This window comes from Macrotis lagotis, chromosome 7 (assembly GCF_037893015.1).
Source record: "Macrotis lagotis isolate mMagLag1 chromosome 7, bilby.v1.9.chrom.fasta, whole genome shotgun sequence".
In the NCBI taxonomy this organism is placed as follows: Eukaryota; Metazoa; Chordata; class Mammalia; order Peramelemorphia; family Peramelidae; genus Macrotis; species Macrotis lagotis.
The window spans coordinates 173,662,325-173,679,307 of NC_133664.1; the positions used below are offsets into that span (position 1 = coordinate 173,662,325).

The 16,983-nt window shown below is 36.8% G+C and overlaps 1 protein-coding gene across 1 annotated transcript in view; it reads right to left on the reverse strand.

Moving 5' to 3' along the window:
* Window positions 1-951: 951 nt before the first annotated feature.
* The window catches only part of CAMK1D (calcium/calmodulin dependent protein kinase ID), a 442,601-nt gene continuing 426,569 nt past the window's right edge, over window positions 952-16,983 (reverse strand). Inside the window, exons 9-11 of the mRNA XM_074194114.1 lie at window positions 13,584-13,671; window positions 10,503-10,641; window positions 952-8,959 (exon numbers count right to left, since the gene is read on the reverse strand). Coding sequence (XP_074050215.1) covers window positions 8,841-8,959; window positions 10,503-10,641; window positions 13,584-13,671 — 346 coding nt within the window. The 3' untranslated portion in view covers window positions 952-8,840. The remainder of the gene's footprint in view (window positions 8,960-10,502; window positions 10,642-13,583; window positions 13,672-16,983) is intronic.

The window sequence follows — 16,983 nt, forward strand, 5'->3', positions numbered from 1 at the left end:
AAGTCTACAGTTTTAAATTTAAGATTAATTGTAAGATAGGGAAACTATGGCTTAGAGGGAAAATGTTTGGAATCACACAACTAGCAAATATTGAGAGCAGGAATGCAAACAAAGGTCCGGTAGCAATTCTTTGAACAGACCATGTCAACACAATGGGGTTGTGTGTGTGTGTGTGTGTGTGTGTGTGTGTGTGTGTGTATGTGTGTGTATCATTTATAGTAGATGACATTTTGGGGGTAGATATCCCCAAATTTATGGGGGCATCTAATTCTATGAATTTGACCAGATAAGCTGTCTCTCATGTGTGCAACTTGCTACCCTTTTACTATCTTTTCCTTTTTGGTTAAAATCCTTGAAGATTATCCCTCCAAAAAAGGTTTCATTGATTCTCTTTCCTAGCTGAAACTATTCTCCTACCTCAAATTATCCTAGAGTATTTTGTCTAGATTTCTCTGAGGATGCTTAAGGAATGTTTGTTAAATTGAATGGAAATTGAATTTTTTTGATGTATGCTATTCAATTCAGTAAAGATTTATTGGCCTACTTGGTGCTAAGTAGAGGGGTATAAAGAGGCAAAAGATAGTCCTTGACATCAAGGACTTAGAATTTAATATACTTCATTAACTTGTCAGCTTTTGGAAGGCAAAAGCCTTTCCCCTTTTGTACCCACAGTAGGTAGCAATGTTCTAAACATGAGAGACACTAAATAAATGTCAGTTAAATTATGGAATCATCAGAGCATATATTTAGACCTGAAGGGTACTTAGCTCAAACAACTTATTTTACAGATGAAAGATATTGAGATACAGAGATGTGAAATGACTTAACCACAATCTCACAGATAGTAATTAGGAAAATGAGTTCAAAACCAGAATCCACTGCTCTGATTCCAAATCTGGTGCTTTCCCCCTTGTATTAGACTTTCTCCATAATGGAATGAAATTAAAATTTGTGGAAGGACAAGTAGAATAAAAATTGCTACAAAGTTGGATCAAGAATATTTATTTGTAGTTCAATTGTTTTTCAGTTGTATCTGCTTCTCCATGATCCAGTTTGGGTTTTTTTTGGCAAAATACTGGAGTGGTTTGTCATTTCCATCTCCAGTTCATTTTCCAGATAAGGAAACTGAGGCAAACAAGGTTGAGTAACTTGCCCTTATGCAGTGATAATATCCTTTGGATCTCATTGTGTTCCAAGCATATTTCAAGATAACTTATACCTACATCAAAGTTGACCATGAGGCAGAAACATCTTTATTTTATTCTTTGTCACGAATCACATCATCTGTTGGTGATTTAATTATCTTTATTGGAGGAAAACAAGTAGTCGTCAATCTCTTTATCATTAGGATAGAAATTTTGATATGTATACATGATTGTCAAGGCAGAGAATCATTTGCTACATAGCCCCATGAACAATTTTGCAGTTTCGCAAACCTATGTAGGTTAAACTTTTTGCAGTGTTTTTTACATGCATGGAGTAAATACACATTTTCCTTCTTTTGGACAAGCAAAAATTGAACCAATCACAAGCCTGATAATAATAGGCACATGGACATTCCTGAATTCAAGGTTGTTAGCTTTTAGAAAACATGCTTGCATTTAAGGGAAGAGAGAGAGAGGGCCAGTTACATTTCATGTAGCAACAGATGCCAATTTAGAAATTATTGCAAATTTGACTCTGGACAGAACATAGCTTGTATGTATCTTAACTAGAACACTGAAAGAGGAAACAATGCTTTTCTGAAACCCTGGCCTTTGGGACCCATCATGAAGATGCTGTCACAAATGTCACTGTGTCTATGCCTCTCAAGAAGAAACCATTTGTCATTTCTGCAACGATTACTAGACAAAATCAAATGTTCTTTGTTTGAAAGCACTGATAACTTTTTGCCAAGGTTGATAGGCAGCAGATTCTAACAGTATTTTTCTTTTCTTTTGACTCCTTCCTAAACCAAAATGGCCATCATTATCTGGCTAGCACCATGCCTTGGTCACTTCTGCCCTACCAGGGCTGTGGGGCAGGCAGGAAGGGATAGGGAATGGAAAGGGAAATGACAACCAACCTTACTATTGATACACAATTAACATTTGGAACTTTTAGACAACAGCAGTCCCGTATGTCTGTGACCAGGGTCCCAAACTTCTCCCCACACAATCTTTATTTCCTGTCCCAGAAGAAAATAAAATCACCTATAAGTAAAATAATACAATAAGCAATAGAAAGATACAATAATATGCAAAGTTCCCTGGAGACATAAAGATAAAAAACTTGTTTTATGGCAAATACAGAAGCGGCAATGGGGATTACAAAGGGTCATTGTAACAGAGTTCCTCCCTTTGGTGGAGAAAGATACACAAACTGAAGCCATTCCACAATTTGCTTAGTCTACAAAACCAAATTTAGCGGCTACATGCTAAGGGTTTGACTTCCAAAGATAGAGCTCCTTGGGTGTGCCGAAAGCAGAGTCCCAAAAACTTGGCCAAAAGAACTGCTCCCAATGCAGAAAGAAGGGAAGGGATAGAATATGAGCTAAATGACTCCCTGGTTTAGCCTTGGTGCTACCTATTTAGAGCATAAGAAAGATCAAACTTTTGCCAGCATGCATGATGGACTTCACAGTGTGGGCAGATTGGTGAATATTGAGAGATGCTGTGTTTGCAGGTGACTGTGAATTGGGATGTGCTGGAACCACAAGGAAAATATGGTTTACAATTAGGCTCCTCATTCTCCTTTTTACTCATCCTCCTTACAGACATACAGAAGTGGCTGCAGGCTATGAGGAGGGCCTTTGAGCTAATGCTTTTCCATAGTAGGTGGCATGGAATTTTCTGGAAGAAGAAAATTCTGTTTTCTGTTTCTTCCTCTCTCCTCCCCAACCCAGGATTGTTTCCCCAAACTTGTGATTCAGTGCATTCATTCATGATGAGCGTGAATATTTCCTGCTAAGCCCAGCTATGTATTTAGCTCTCCATTCAGGGCAAGGCATCCCTAGGATGCCTTACAAGATCCATATGTTCTCTACCCAAGCCCCAAAGATAAACTGAACAGTACTTAGTCTGTAATGTGTTTAAAGGAAAGATCCCTTCTGCAGGGATAGAGGTGAGGAAAGAAAAAAGATGTTGTATAGTTTAAATGATTTTGTAGTATAGTTCCTCACATGGGTCAAATGAGAGGACACTGATTTTGTTTTTCAGCTACAGTTTATTTGACCCAGGAGATCTCCTATGTTCTTTTTCTTCTTGATTATGAAAATGCTAGGAAAGAATGACTGTATTGACCTTGACCTTCTTACTGATATTGGGTGTCCCAAAAGTAAGTACATTTAAAGCTATGAAAACTTAACACTGCACAAATTCTTTTAGGATAGACCAAATAAAATACACTTGCATCCTTTCTCTCAGGGGGAATATAGGATAAATGACCTGAAGATTAGGAGTTTAGAGTTGAAAACCCCAGTCAGAAGTTGAGGTGTGGGGGAAAAACCCTAATTTTATTGCATTAAAATAATAAGAAAAGAATTTTGGCATAAATTCTTTCAATGGAATATTTTGTAGAACTATCTGAAAGACCAGCCGAACTCCACTGCCTTCCATAACAAGTATAGTAGGACTAAATTCATTCACTCTGTGAAGATGGATCTTTCTCAGTCTGAATCAATTTGCTCCTCATCAGAAGTCTTTTGTATTATTTTTCAGATAGCTCAATAAATCATTTCAGTCAAGTTGTTCCTCATCAAAGGTCAAATGCTTTGTAAAATCCTGAGGAAATTCTAAGTAAGACTGGGCTACTTAACCTTTGAAATGTTCCATCTGTTCAAAGATATAGACTCAAAGTTCATCTTGGGGAGATGATCTCTGGAGCTTCTTCCCTGCCTCCTCTTTCAGGGCCCTTCTACCCTTGGAGATTTTTCCTTGAAAAGACATTCTTTCCAGATAATGCTTTACTTAATATCACACAAGATATCCAGGGATGGCTTCCAATGCAAAAAGTCAGGGCCCAAAGTTGTAGGTTAAATCAGAAAGCTAAGGCTGGGTTTTACAACCCCTCCTATCAACTGTTGTTTGGAGCACTTAAACTTATCAATTTATGCAAGAAAATTCTTTTGTCATCATATTGAATAGCCAGATATAGAGAAATTGGCGATCTTCCCCTATCTCTGACATTACATTTACTAACAAATCCTCTGAGTTTTTAGAAATACTTGTAATGAGAGAGGCACAGTGGATGTCCTGGCAATGGGAATAGACCAGGTGACCTGAACCATTTAAAAAACGTGAAGTGACTTATTTCTCCTCCACATACATGAACACTTTAGTGGAAAAAAGTCTAAGGAAAGCTCTTGTTCCTGATTTTAAATTAACTGGGAAAATTTGGAGGGTGAGAAATTCAGTGTCATTTAATAAAAATGATAGTAATGATAATACTAGCTAGCATTTATATTAGCGCCTTATAGTATACAAAGCACTTTACAAATATTATCTCATTTTTATCCTCACAACAACCCTGGGAGGTAGGTGCTGTTATTGTCCCCATTTTACAGATGAGGAAACTGAGGCAGACAGAGGTCAAGTGACTTGCCCAGGGTCACAGCATGAAATAAAAAGGCTCTCCTCAATCTGTCTCTTCACTTACACAACCATAATGGCAAAGAAGCTACTCTCTACCAAGACAGAGCTTTAAAGCCAGTTCTCCAGGACCTTTCAAAGTTTTACACTTGCCATTGGTGCTTTGTATTTATCTTTCCCTCTGCCCAGACCAAAGCTGATGACCAAGATTCCAATCTACTTGATACGGGAAGAAGAGAAGGCAGTGCTCCAGTTAAGAAGCTAGGGGTAGCCTAGAGGGAATAGTAGGGCTTCCCTGGAAGGAGGAACCAGAATAGTACCCAGGGAGCTTAACTTTCTCCCTTCCTCATGTTAGTCCTGGAGGAGACAATCTAGACAGAACTTTTGTGTTTCAGGGAATATAAAGATCAAGTCTGTTGGGGAAGGATGGGAGGAAGGTGGTCAGGGAGTAGATAGAAACAACCAAGACAAGTTATTTAGACTTCATTTCAAAATATTTCCTCCAGTTTTAGGGGAGGGAGAGAGAGATCAAGGGGGTGGAAAGGAGAAGAGGTAGGAGGAGACACCTGCTATATATAATTAAGAGCCAAATGTGGATCTAAGGTTCTGTGAAATAAGATGTTAACTGAGTTTCTTTGAAGATAGTGACCATGTACCATCTATCTCTCATCTTTTTGTTTTGATCAAACTACACTGTCTTCAGTTGTAATTATAAACTCACTGTTTTACAAACAGTCTTAAAAACCATGCCTCCAAAATATAATCTTTTCCTGTCAAAGCCAAAGTAAAAATAGAATCCCAAACTCATAAAATGTGTTCAACCCAGACTTTCACAGGAATCCCCATTACCCATTCCTGACAACTAGTCACTGAGCCTTTGCTTGAAGATTTCCAGTCTTAGGAAGCACTTTTCCCTTTCAGATGCCTTCCATTGATTCTATATAACTTGTATGTCCCTAGTTATTGACATGTGGTTTCCCACTAGAGTAAAAACTCCTTGGGGACAAGGACTTGGTTTGCCTTTCTTTCTATTCCCAATGTGAGGGCTTAATGAGCCCTTAATTGACAGACAACTTCTGGAAGTAGCCTGTTCCACTTTGGGGCCATTCTGATTGTTAGGCAGTTTTTCCTAACATGGAGCTTAAATCTGCATCTCCACAACTTCCCACTCATTACTCCTATTTTGAACCTCTTGGGGCAATAAGTCTCTTCCTGCTCCCATAAAATAGCCATTGCCCACTTAAAATCCACCAACATGCCTTCAACCCCAAGTCTTCTCTAGGTTGACTATCACAAGTAAAAGCCTTGCTTTCCCCATTTTGTAATAGTTCAACTATCTGTGTATGTCTATCACCTAACATGGTTGCCTAGTAAATTCTTCCTCATTCATTATTCAAGGAGAACCAGTCATTTTTCTTTTTTCCAACTGAGAGGCTTAAAATTCCACGCACCCTCTTAAAGCATAAAATTTCAATGGAAAGATCCATTCTATTCTAGGTGCAAGGTCCAATTTGCTTTGTCATATTTTACATAGAAAAGATGCTCAAATTGGTCCCACTGGATTCCATATTATAATAGTGCAGACTTGATCTAGAGAAGAATTACAGCTGAATTGCATAATGTCAGAGAAATAACCCAACCTAATCAAAGAGCATATTCATAAATGAGATTTTTTAAAGAGCCTTCTTGTTATTTTGTTTCTTCCAACCATGTTATTATTTCAGATTAATTGCATGCACTCTTTGTATAACATGCATCTCATAAATTTCCTCCAGAAAAAGAAAAATCTTTGTCATCAGGGGAACTTACAGGGTATAGCTTTCAAATTTTGCTTTATAAATGTAGATGCCTATACACAGCACTGTATATACACCAGACTGTGTTGATTTTTTAAGCATGCACTGTAGTGCTGGACAAAGGACCCCTTGCAATGTATCATTTGTCATTTTGCAATCATGAATTGCATAAGCTTTGATGTTCCCCATTAGTCATGCAGGTGAAGACTATTGATTTCATGATGAAACACTGGACTTTTTTGGAATACTATGTATGATACAAAGATCATTCTCCTTCTGAAGTTGGAAACTGTTTGGACACAGTTGCTGCTGAACACAATTATTACTCTATTTCCAACCCTTGTTACACTTTTCTGAAAAAAATCAAATGTAATAAGATTTCTTGACTTTCCAAACATAAGCAATCTTCAAAAGATAATGTGCTTTCTTTTTACCATGCAGTTCAGAGTTTGATGGGCACCAGAGCAATAACAACAGCCATTGTTGCTGAAGGATTTGCCCTAACCTGTCTTTTTTAGTTGTGCTGATTGCATGAGAATCTCCTTGTAAGCAGTGCCATCTTCAAAGACCCAGGGTAATAAAAATGTGTATACTGACACTGTAGTGAATATAACTAAAGTATATTTGTTGGAGATTGACAAAGGTAGGGAGGTGAGGGGGACATAAGCTAAGGAAATCAAAGTATACAAATGCATTTGAGGGGTTTTTTTTGTATTCAATTGATTTCTGAAAGATTATCATTCTACATGAGGAGGACAGAAGGACAAAGGCCAGGACAGTTTATTCCCAGGGAAGTAGATGGATTGTTTACATCTGGTATATCTTATTGGATACTCTGAATGGATAGATGCTGATTTTATGGAATTCTGTGCTCAGGATGCCACCCTTTGTAGTCAGCATTCTGAACCAGCTGTCTTGCATGCTTCCTCTAAACAGCATCTGTGAAGTCTACTTGAAGAACAAATTCACCCTTTTTACTCTGCACTTGCTAGTGGTGTGTACCTATAGATGGGTCTTTGGTTCTTCTAATTCTACAAATTCTGTGACTGGCCTAAAAGTGCCAGCTGCAACTCACTAAACCAATATGGGTGTTGTCACTTGTTTTTTTGACTCAATGTATACTGATTGTGGCCTATGAAATGATCTCTCCCATGATTCTCCCTGCCAATCCAAAAAGGAATAGATTGGAGAGTTGGAGTAGCAACTCTTATGAGTTGGGGAGAGGAGGGATTTTCAATTGATAATGAAAAATATTTTTTCAAAAAGTTGAAAGAGAGAATTTTAAATCTGCATAGCTTTACAACAGAGGGCAGAGCTTTTAGAAGTCACCCCTCTTCTGAGAAATGATAGCTGTGTGTGGGCAGTATACTTTAACAAAATTATATTAGGTTTCTTTATGTAAGGAAGGCTTTTCAAAACATCATTGTATGAGCATGTCAACCATTGTAAGTTTATCCTGTAAAGTTGCCATGGAAACACCAGCTCTATAAATCATCCCCAGAAGAAGGGCTCTTTTCCCCCCAAAATTAGGATTTGTGCCTGAACTCCAGAGCTCTCAGTCTGGAGTGGAAGGACAGCCCTTTCCTCATTGCTTGGGAGCTTCTTAAGTTTCAGGCCTCTGAGGAATAGGTTTTGTGTTTTGGATGACTTAAATCAGCCATGGCTCCTGTTTTTCTATTTGTCTGAATTTCCTGGGATGGCTGATTTGAAAAGAGTCATGACAGGCAGCACACTTCTAGGAAAGCCTCCTCAGGAGAAAATAACCCCAAATGCTGAATGGCTGGGTTGTCTTGTGTTTTGTGCAGTGAGCTGCCCCTTCTAGGAACAGAGATAATAAAAAAAGGAGAAATCAAAGCCAAGTGAACAATTATACTGGGAGATAGATCCTCTATTCTATTTTGGTAGATCTTTAGAAAATCATTTTTAATCCCCCTGGGAATAAAAATAATCTATGGGCAGGACTGATGGAAATCTCTACTTACTAAAGAACTTCATGTGACTAAAGAAGTATAGATTTAAAAGGAAATACTTCTTAAAAAGAAAAAAAAAGAAATACTTAATGCACAAGTTACCAATATTTAAATAATCCAGTTGAAACCTTTTTTTCTTCATTAATGAAAAAATACAATGTATACTGTTACCTACACTGAGAAGAGAGTAAATGACAGGGGAATGGGGGTGAAGAATGCGAAGGTCCATTCAGTTAGAGCATCTCTAGACTCATATATACAGCACCAGATCCAACCAGTTAAATTGGCTCCCCTTGAGTCTGTAAAGTTCATGAGAAATGAACACTTCAGAATTGCAGTATAAAATATGGCCATAAAAAAGCTTCTGTCTTCCAGTCCTGTGCAGGAAGGGGCACCATGCAAGGTGAAATCACTCAGGTGAGATCACATCCTGCTGGCCACTGGTGGGGCCTTCTTTTCTAGCTCTTCCCTCTACCCACCAGCCTGGCCTCCACCTCCGGGGACAGTCACTTGCTGCCAGTGTGGACTGTGGTCACAGTGGTTGGCCTCGGTCTCCGCTCAGCTCCTACTGCAGAGACACCCGAAGAGGAGGAAATAAAACTACAGAGTGTGGAGGATGCCAGGCCTGGAAAAGAAGCCAGAAAGGACAATGAACAATGTTAATCAAAAACAATTATCAGAAGTTCATGAAACATTGCTTCACAACTAGATAAAAGAAATGAAAATGGATGTAGAACCCAACAACAAGATGGGTCCCAGAATCAAGTCTTCAGTTGGAATTTTTGTAAAACTCCCACCCTTTGCCCATTCTAAATGAATGGAATCCTGAATTGGTTAACGAGAAGAGTTCATGGTTAGATTAGAATTAGAAGGGAAATAGAGTTCACCCCACTTGTTTTACAGATGGACAAACTGGGGCCTAATTAGTTAGACGTTAGTGAGAAAATTTTTAGTGTTGCTTGGAAGGATAAAGATTCCTAGAAGAGGTTTGGGAAACTCTAGTCAGAATGATAAGGAAAATAACTCTGCTTTTACTTGAAATCAGAAGAGCCTGCCCTGGAAAGGATTTCATTTCTCTAGAGATCAAAGTAGAAGCCAAGGCAGCAGTTTGGCCTAGGACTGGAGGGGAGAAGCAGTTCTAACAGAAAACATATGGAACAGATCTTTTTCAGGACTTTAAACCCGAGCTAAGCTAAATGAATGATGACAAGTACTACATGTGACTGTTTTCCCCCCCCTAGACTTGTGATTTCACCAATGTAAGGAACTCCCCATGGGGAAAGTCCCTTTATTAATCCAGATCAGCAATTTTTCTATCTGAGAGTCTTAGTAAGTTATTTGGGATATTGTGACTAGGGTCACACAGCTAGGGAGTATGAGGGGCAAGACTTGAATCCAGATTTTACTGACTGAGATTGGCTTTTTCCTCTAAGTTATGCTGTCTCTCATCTGTCACTTCAACCACAGAGAACTGGTATAACTTGAAGTTTCTTCACAATGGAGTAGTTTATTTGAGTAACTGAACAAAATAGGTAAATAGATTTGACTTGAGAAGTCAAGGATTATGGAGGGAAAGGCCTGATCCTTATATAATTGAATGGCAATTAAATGTTGTCTTTTCACTGTTATAGCTATTTAATAAATTTAGAAACTGCCATGCATCAGGGTTCAGAGCTATGAAATAGCTTAAATATCAGGGTTATTGTTAGTATTATATCTGCTAGTCTATCTGATAGTTTCCTAGGCTTTTGTGACCTATATTGGTAATCCAGCCATTATTTTCAGCCTTCCTAGGGAAAAATGCAACAGTTTGAATTCCAATCAACAGATTTAAGGTGGAATATATTTGTAAGTAGGGAGAAGTCATTTCTCTCTCTCTCTCTCTCTCTCTCTCTCTCTCTCTCTTTGTGTGTGTGTGTGTGTGTGTGTATGTGTGTGTGTGTAGAGAGAGGAAAGACTTTTGCATTTTTAGCTAATAAAGAAAAAGGCAAAACACGGATCATATTTGTATTGATTAATTTAAAAATTGAAGAGAGAAAAGTAAGCTGAGATGAACTCAAATTCAGAATTCCTGAATATGATTGCTAACTGGGAATCCCCCCCCCCCCCCAGTATGACCCTAAGTCCTAGCAGCAGGGTCATTTCTTGCCAGGCACTCAGGCACTCACAATCTTTTCGGGGTGTCCCATCAGGGAGCTGGCTGGCCAGACTGAGGTTGCTTGACACACTTGCATTGGAACTGTCCAGGCTGCTGCCAAGATGCAGTTTCCTCATATGCCTCACAACGGCTGTGGCATTGAATGCTTGCTGGTTTTAGAAGGAGAGATGAAAAAAAAAAAGGAAATAACACAAAGAATATCCAAGTTAATTGGAAAAGGCACAGTTTTGATCCTTTTATTTCACTAGTTATCACAGATATTCCAGAGTTAAGAAGTCAAAATGTTCTCATTGTATTTTAGGGATGCAACATTGCTTCTTCATCTAAAAACCATTCCCATTGACATGAGAGTCTATCAGGAGAAAAAAAACAAACAACCATTTCAGCTTCTTTCAAGTGAAATCCCAAAGCAATGATTAAGCATCTCTGGCTTAGTTTCTGTGGGATGTTACCTTAGATTTTAGAGGATATTTTACTTAAGGAACAATCCATATGTAAAACAGCATTCATGAATAATGAAAATTAATTGGAGTCAGAGAATGTTAAGGGATAGAAGGGCCCACTGAGGGCCTCTTACCCAATTCATTCTTACTATATAAATCCTTTCTATGACATGTCTAACAAATGTTGACATAACTTGATCATTTTAGTGATGGAGAACTCATTTCTTCATAAAAAAAAGAGTTAAGAATGATGTAATCAAAAACAAGTGGTATATTATCACATTTTAAGGGTTCAGGTTTTAAAAAGTCTTTATTTTCCATTGTAGATACCATCTTTCATTAATGCCCTACTCTGCTGCCTTGGAGTGGCAAGAAACAACCCTGGGCTGTGAAAGACTGAATATTTGAAATATACACTCTGAAAGGTCTTTATTATTGTTTTTCAGCTGTTTTAGTTATATCGGACTCCTCATGACCCTATTTGGGTTTTTTCTCAGCAAATGCTAGAGTGGTTTGCCATTTTCCTTTTCCAGTTCATTTTATAGAGGCAAACAGAATTAAGTGACTTGTTCAGGATCATATAACAAGTACGTGTTTGAGGATAGATTTGAACTCAGCTCTTCTGATTTGAGACCCAACACTCTCCACTATACCTCCTCATTGCCCCTGGAAGGTCCTCCAAGTTGGAAAAGTTTTAAGGATAAGTCCAATGTTGACTAAGGACAAGTCTGTGTAAGTCTGGAGGAACACTTCAGCAAGTTGCCTGCAGGGTAGAATTTCTTCTTTCTTTCTTTTTTCTTTTTTTGCAAGGCAAATGGGGTTAAGTGGCTTGCCCAAGGCCACACAACTAGGCAATTATTAAGTGTCTGAGGTTACATTTGAACCCAGGTACTCCTGACTCCAGGGAGAGTGTTCTATCTACTGCACCACCTAACTGCCCCCAGGGTAGAATTTCTAAAGACCATTACTAGGTCATGGTCCTCTAGAGACAAAGCTCTGTCTGTACCAAATGATAGGCTATTGTTAAAAATAGTGTTCCTTTCAGAGAAGTAGTCTGACATAGTGGCTTATAGCTTCATAATCTTATCAACATCTCTAGTATGTTAACTCACATAAGCATGTTGTTGGGTCTCTAGATTGATCTAAACTATTCTTTGACTTTTGTCTAGCCTTTACTTGAATAGCTTTAATGATGCAATTCTTACTACTTCAAAAGCAGTTCATGTCATTCAGTATTAGGCAATTCTAATTTTTTTTATGTTACTTTTCATATACTGTGGAAACTGATAACTCTGTAACTTTTATCCATTAGTTCTTTCCTCTGAAGCCACATGGAGTAAGCCATTCACTTGTACACTATTTTCTCAATTCACAAACCAATTGATAAATGTACATTTACTAAACAGCTACTCTGAATCACTGGGCTAGGTTACAAAGGCAAAAATGAACTAATGTTGATCTCAAAGAGCTTTCAATGTATCTAGAGAGATATGTACCTATTTTTTAAATCAATCAATAAACATTTAATGAGTGCTGATTATGTGTCAGTTACTATGCTAAGTATAAAAAGAGACAAAACACAGCTCCTACCCTCAAAGAGCATATAATCCTATAAGACAGACAACACGCAAAAAACAACATGGGATGAATGGAAAAAATTAAAAAAGGGAAAGCACTGTGATTAAAGAGGAGTTAGGGAAGGCTTTCTGCAGAAGTTGGTTGGAACTTAAAGAACCTTGCTATTTATTTTCTCAAAGCTTTCATGTAAAACCTTAAAGTTTAGTGACTTCAAGACTTGGGATAAAATCCCACTTCAGAGAGACTAATTGTGTAAACTTGTAAAACTCACTCATCTCTCAAAATCTCAATGTGACTATCTGTAAAATGGGGATAATAACACTCTAACTACCTATGGTTTCATTGCAAAAAAGTATGGTATGAAAATGTGGGATTTCATTATTTTCTCTTGAAATTAGGCATCACTTGAGTAAGGTTCTGAAACTTTGAAAAGATGTTGATTTTTGATTCAAATTATTTTGGTCATTTCTTCTTTAAATAAGAAATCTCTAGTTATATACATAATAGATTTTATGTAAGATGGTTAAATACACTAAGACCTAAGAAAGAGGCATTGAAAAATTATAAAAGAGACATCAGATGTCACATCCAGGTTTAGTCAACAATTAACTGTGATAATGAATAAGAGTCTAGATGAAGACACTCAATATCTTCATCAGTCCAACAGAAGGTGATAACTAAAGTCTTGCCCAGAATAGTATTTTGTGATTCTATTAGTTCATAATTAAAGCATGCAAAAAATTCATGAATTAGTCTACTTTTCATTCAAAAGTTCATTTGTTCACTCATTATTTGCTTATTCATTTATTCACTCTTTCAAGATATATTTAGTGAATGATTCTATTAATTTTTCTTTCTTTTTAGGTTTTTGCAAGGCAAATGGGGTTAAGTGGCTTGCCCAAGGCCACACAGCTAGGTAATTATTAAATGTCTGAGACCGGATTTGAACCCAGGTACTCCTGGCTCCAAGGCCAGTGTTTTATCCACTAAGCCACCTAGCCGCCCCCCCCTTTTTTTTGATTCTATTAATTCTTAATTTATGCCAATGAGAAAAAAAATCTGTGACTTACTCTCCATTTGCTTTTTGCAAAGTTCTTCCGAATTTGGGCACTGACTGACTCGTGGATGTTTTTGCAGAGGGCTGTATCACCAGCAATCCTGAAATAGAAATAGAAAAGTGCTTCTTTAGAAAGCTTCTCTAGTCTAGTTTGCTCTGACAGGACTTCTACCATAGCCTAACCTTGTCCTATCTTGTACACATTCCTTTTATTTCCTCTCTTTTTCAAATTTGAATCTTTGGAGGAAGGGACAACCTGCTTCTTGGTTACTCTTTCATGCTTCTCTTATTTTTCTTTGCAACATGTTTTTATTTTTATTTTTTTTCATTTCTTTATTAACCATGTGAAAAAATACAAAGCAAGAAACAAAGAAAATTTTAAAAGTATTCTTCAATCTGCACTTCAGAATTCAACAGTTCTCTCTGGAGGTGGACGGCATTTTTCTTCATAGGTCCTTTGGAATTATCTTGAATCATAGTTAAGTCTTTCATATTGATCATTGTTACCATATTGCTGTACTGTGTATAATGCTCTAGTGATTCTGTTCATTTCACTTTGTATCCATTCATATATGTGTCCCCAAGTTTTTCTAAAACCACCCTACATATTTCTTATAGTACACTGCTCTTCTATCACAATCATATATACAACTAGCTCAGCCATTCCCCAATTAATGGATATCCCTTCATTTGCTTTGATCTCTTTGGGATATAGACCTAGCAATAGCATTCCTGGATCAAAGAGTATGTATCATAGTTTTGTAGCCCTTTGGGGGCTACAGAACAAAATAGTTTCAAATTATTTTCCAGAATTGTTGGCTCATTCCCAAATCGACCAACAATGCATTAATGTACCTTTTCCCATGTCTACTTCAGTATTTATCATTTTCTTTTTCTGTCATGCTATCCAAGCTGAAAAGTGAAGCAATACTTCAGAGTTACTTTAATGTATATTATCCTAAACAATAGGGATGCAGAACTTATTTCATGTGACTATTGAAAGTTTTGATTTCCTTCTTTTGGTAACTGCCTATTTGAGGAATGGCTTTTATTTTCTTTTTTATAAATTTGACTCAGTTCCCTATATATATTTGAAATTGAGGTTTTATCAGAGAAACTTGCTATAACAACAACAAAAAAACTTCCCCAGTTCCTTGCTTCCTTTTTAATTCTGGCTCCATTGGTTTTGTTTGTGCAATCCCTTTTTAATTTTATGTACTCAAAATTATCCATTTTACTTCTTATGATCCTTTCTATCTCTTGTTGATCATAAATTCTTCCCTTATACTATGGATTGGACAGGTAATTTTTCCATGATTCCTAATTTCCTTATGATATCACCCTTTATTTTTAAATCATTTACTTATTCTTAGTTTGTTTTGGTACACAGTGTGAGATATTGGTCTATGCCTAATTTTTGCTAAATTGCTTTCCAATTTTCTAAGCGATTTTTGCAGATACTGAATTCTTTTTTTTTAGGTTGTTTTTTTTTGCAAGGCAATGGGATTAAGTGGCTTGCTCAAGGTCATACAGCTAGGTAATTATTAAGTGTCTGAGGTCAAATTTGAATTCAGGTACACCTGACTCCAGAGCCGGTGCTCTATCCACTGTGCCACCTAGCTGCCCCATAGATACTGAATTCTTGCTCCAAAAACTTAGATCTTTGGTTTTATCAAACACTAGATTATTGTGATCATTTACTACTTTGTTGTGTACCCACTTTACTTCTTAGCCAATGCCAGATTGCTTTGATGGTTACTGATAGTTTGAAAACAGAATTTGGTAGGACTTTTTTCTTTGCCTACTTTTTTCAAATATTTATATAGTATTAGGATTAATACTTACTTAATGGTTTGGTGGAATTCATCATCTGGACCTGAGGATTTTTCTAAGGGAACTCATAGCTTGTTCAAATTCTTTTTCTAAGATGTTATTTAAGTATTCTATTTCTTCTTCTGTTGATCTGTTATATTCTTGTAAATATTTGTTTTATAAATGATTGTCAATTTTGTCACTTGTACTGGCATATAATAAGACAAAATCACTCCTAATAATTGCTTTAATTTGCTTCTATGGTAGTACATTTGCCCTTTTCATTTTGTTATTATTTGGTTTTCTTCTTTCTTTAAAGAAATCAAATTAACCAATGGTTTGTCTATTTATTATTTTTTTAATTAAACAAACTCAATACCGTTGATTTTTTTTAACTTTCAATTTTATTAATGTCTCCATTAATTTTCTAGACTTCCATTTTGGTGCTTAATTGGAGATTTTAAAAATTGTTCATTTTCTATTTTTTCTTTTTAGTTCATGCTTAATTCATTAATCAATTCTTTATCTCTTTTATTGATGAAAGGGCCTGAACTCGTGTGATAATGGAGTTGCCAAATGCCAACCCTTCCTGGGCCCAGAACTAGACAAGGGTTCCATATTGCCAGATTGCCAGATTTTCTTATCTCTGGCTTTAAACCTCCTAAAGCTGCAAGTGTTCTTCCTACTCCATGGGCTCTAAGTCAACCTCCACCCCGTTGTCACTGAATTTTTCTCACCTTGTAATTATTTTGGGCTGGAAAAATGTTCTGCCCTGACCTTTTATTGGCTTTACCACATCAGAATTTTATTTGAGGTGTTATTTTAAAGATGTTTGGAGGGAAATATTGGTAGAGCTCAACTACTTCCCTCTACTTTGCTATCTTGGTTCTCATAATCATGTTATTCTTTTCTGATCAAAGCCCTTCTCACGAGTTCAAATTTTATTTCCATAGCCTTATCCCAATAGAAAAACAAACTTCACTTCTACCTTCTGTCATCATTTCAGGATATAGTATAATGGATAGAATGGTAATCCAGAGTCAGACCTTTCATTCTTCCCTCAGATGCTTAATATCTATTTAAACCCAGACTAATTTTGTAAACAATTTCAGCTTGTTTCCTCATCTGAAAAATGGAGATAATAATAGGATCAGTTTCATAGAGTTGTTTCCGAGGACCAAATGAAATATTTGTGAAGTGCTTTATGAACTTTTAAAGTGCTATCTAAAGTGAAACTATTTTTATTATTTTAATATCTGGTTTGTGTTTTTCCATTTCACCCCATATATATAATTATGTTTGTAAAGTTTTTAAAGATTTGCAAAGCACTTATCAATAATGCTTTGTTCATGTCACTGATTTACCTTGTTTCTCTTAACTCTTTGAAAAAAGAGAATTTCCCCCCCTTGAAACTTCTCTACTTCATTGTTTTTCAGTTCAATTAATTTAAACACATTTATTGCCTATTATTAAGTGCATGAAGGCAAGTAACTCAACCATGGAAATGGAAAGATTAAGAAACAAATGAAAGCCCTCCCCTCAAAGACCTTATAGTCTATTGAGGCATGTAAAATGGGTAAAACTGGGTGCTGAGAGACGAA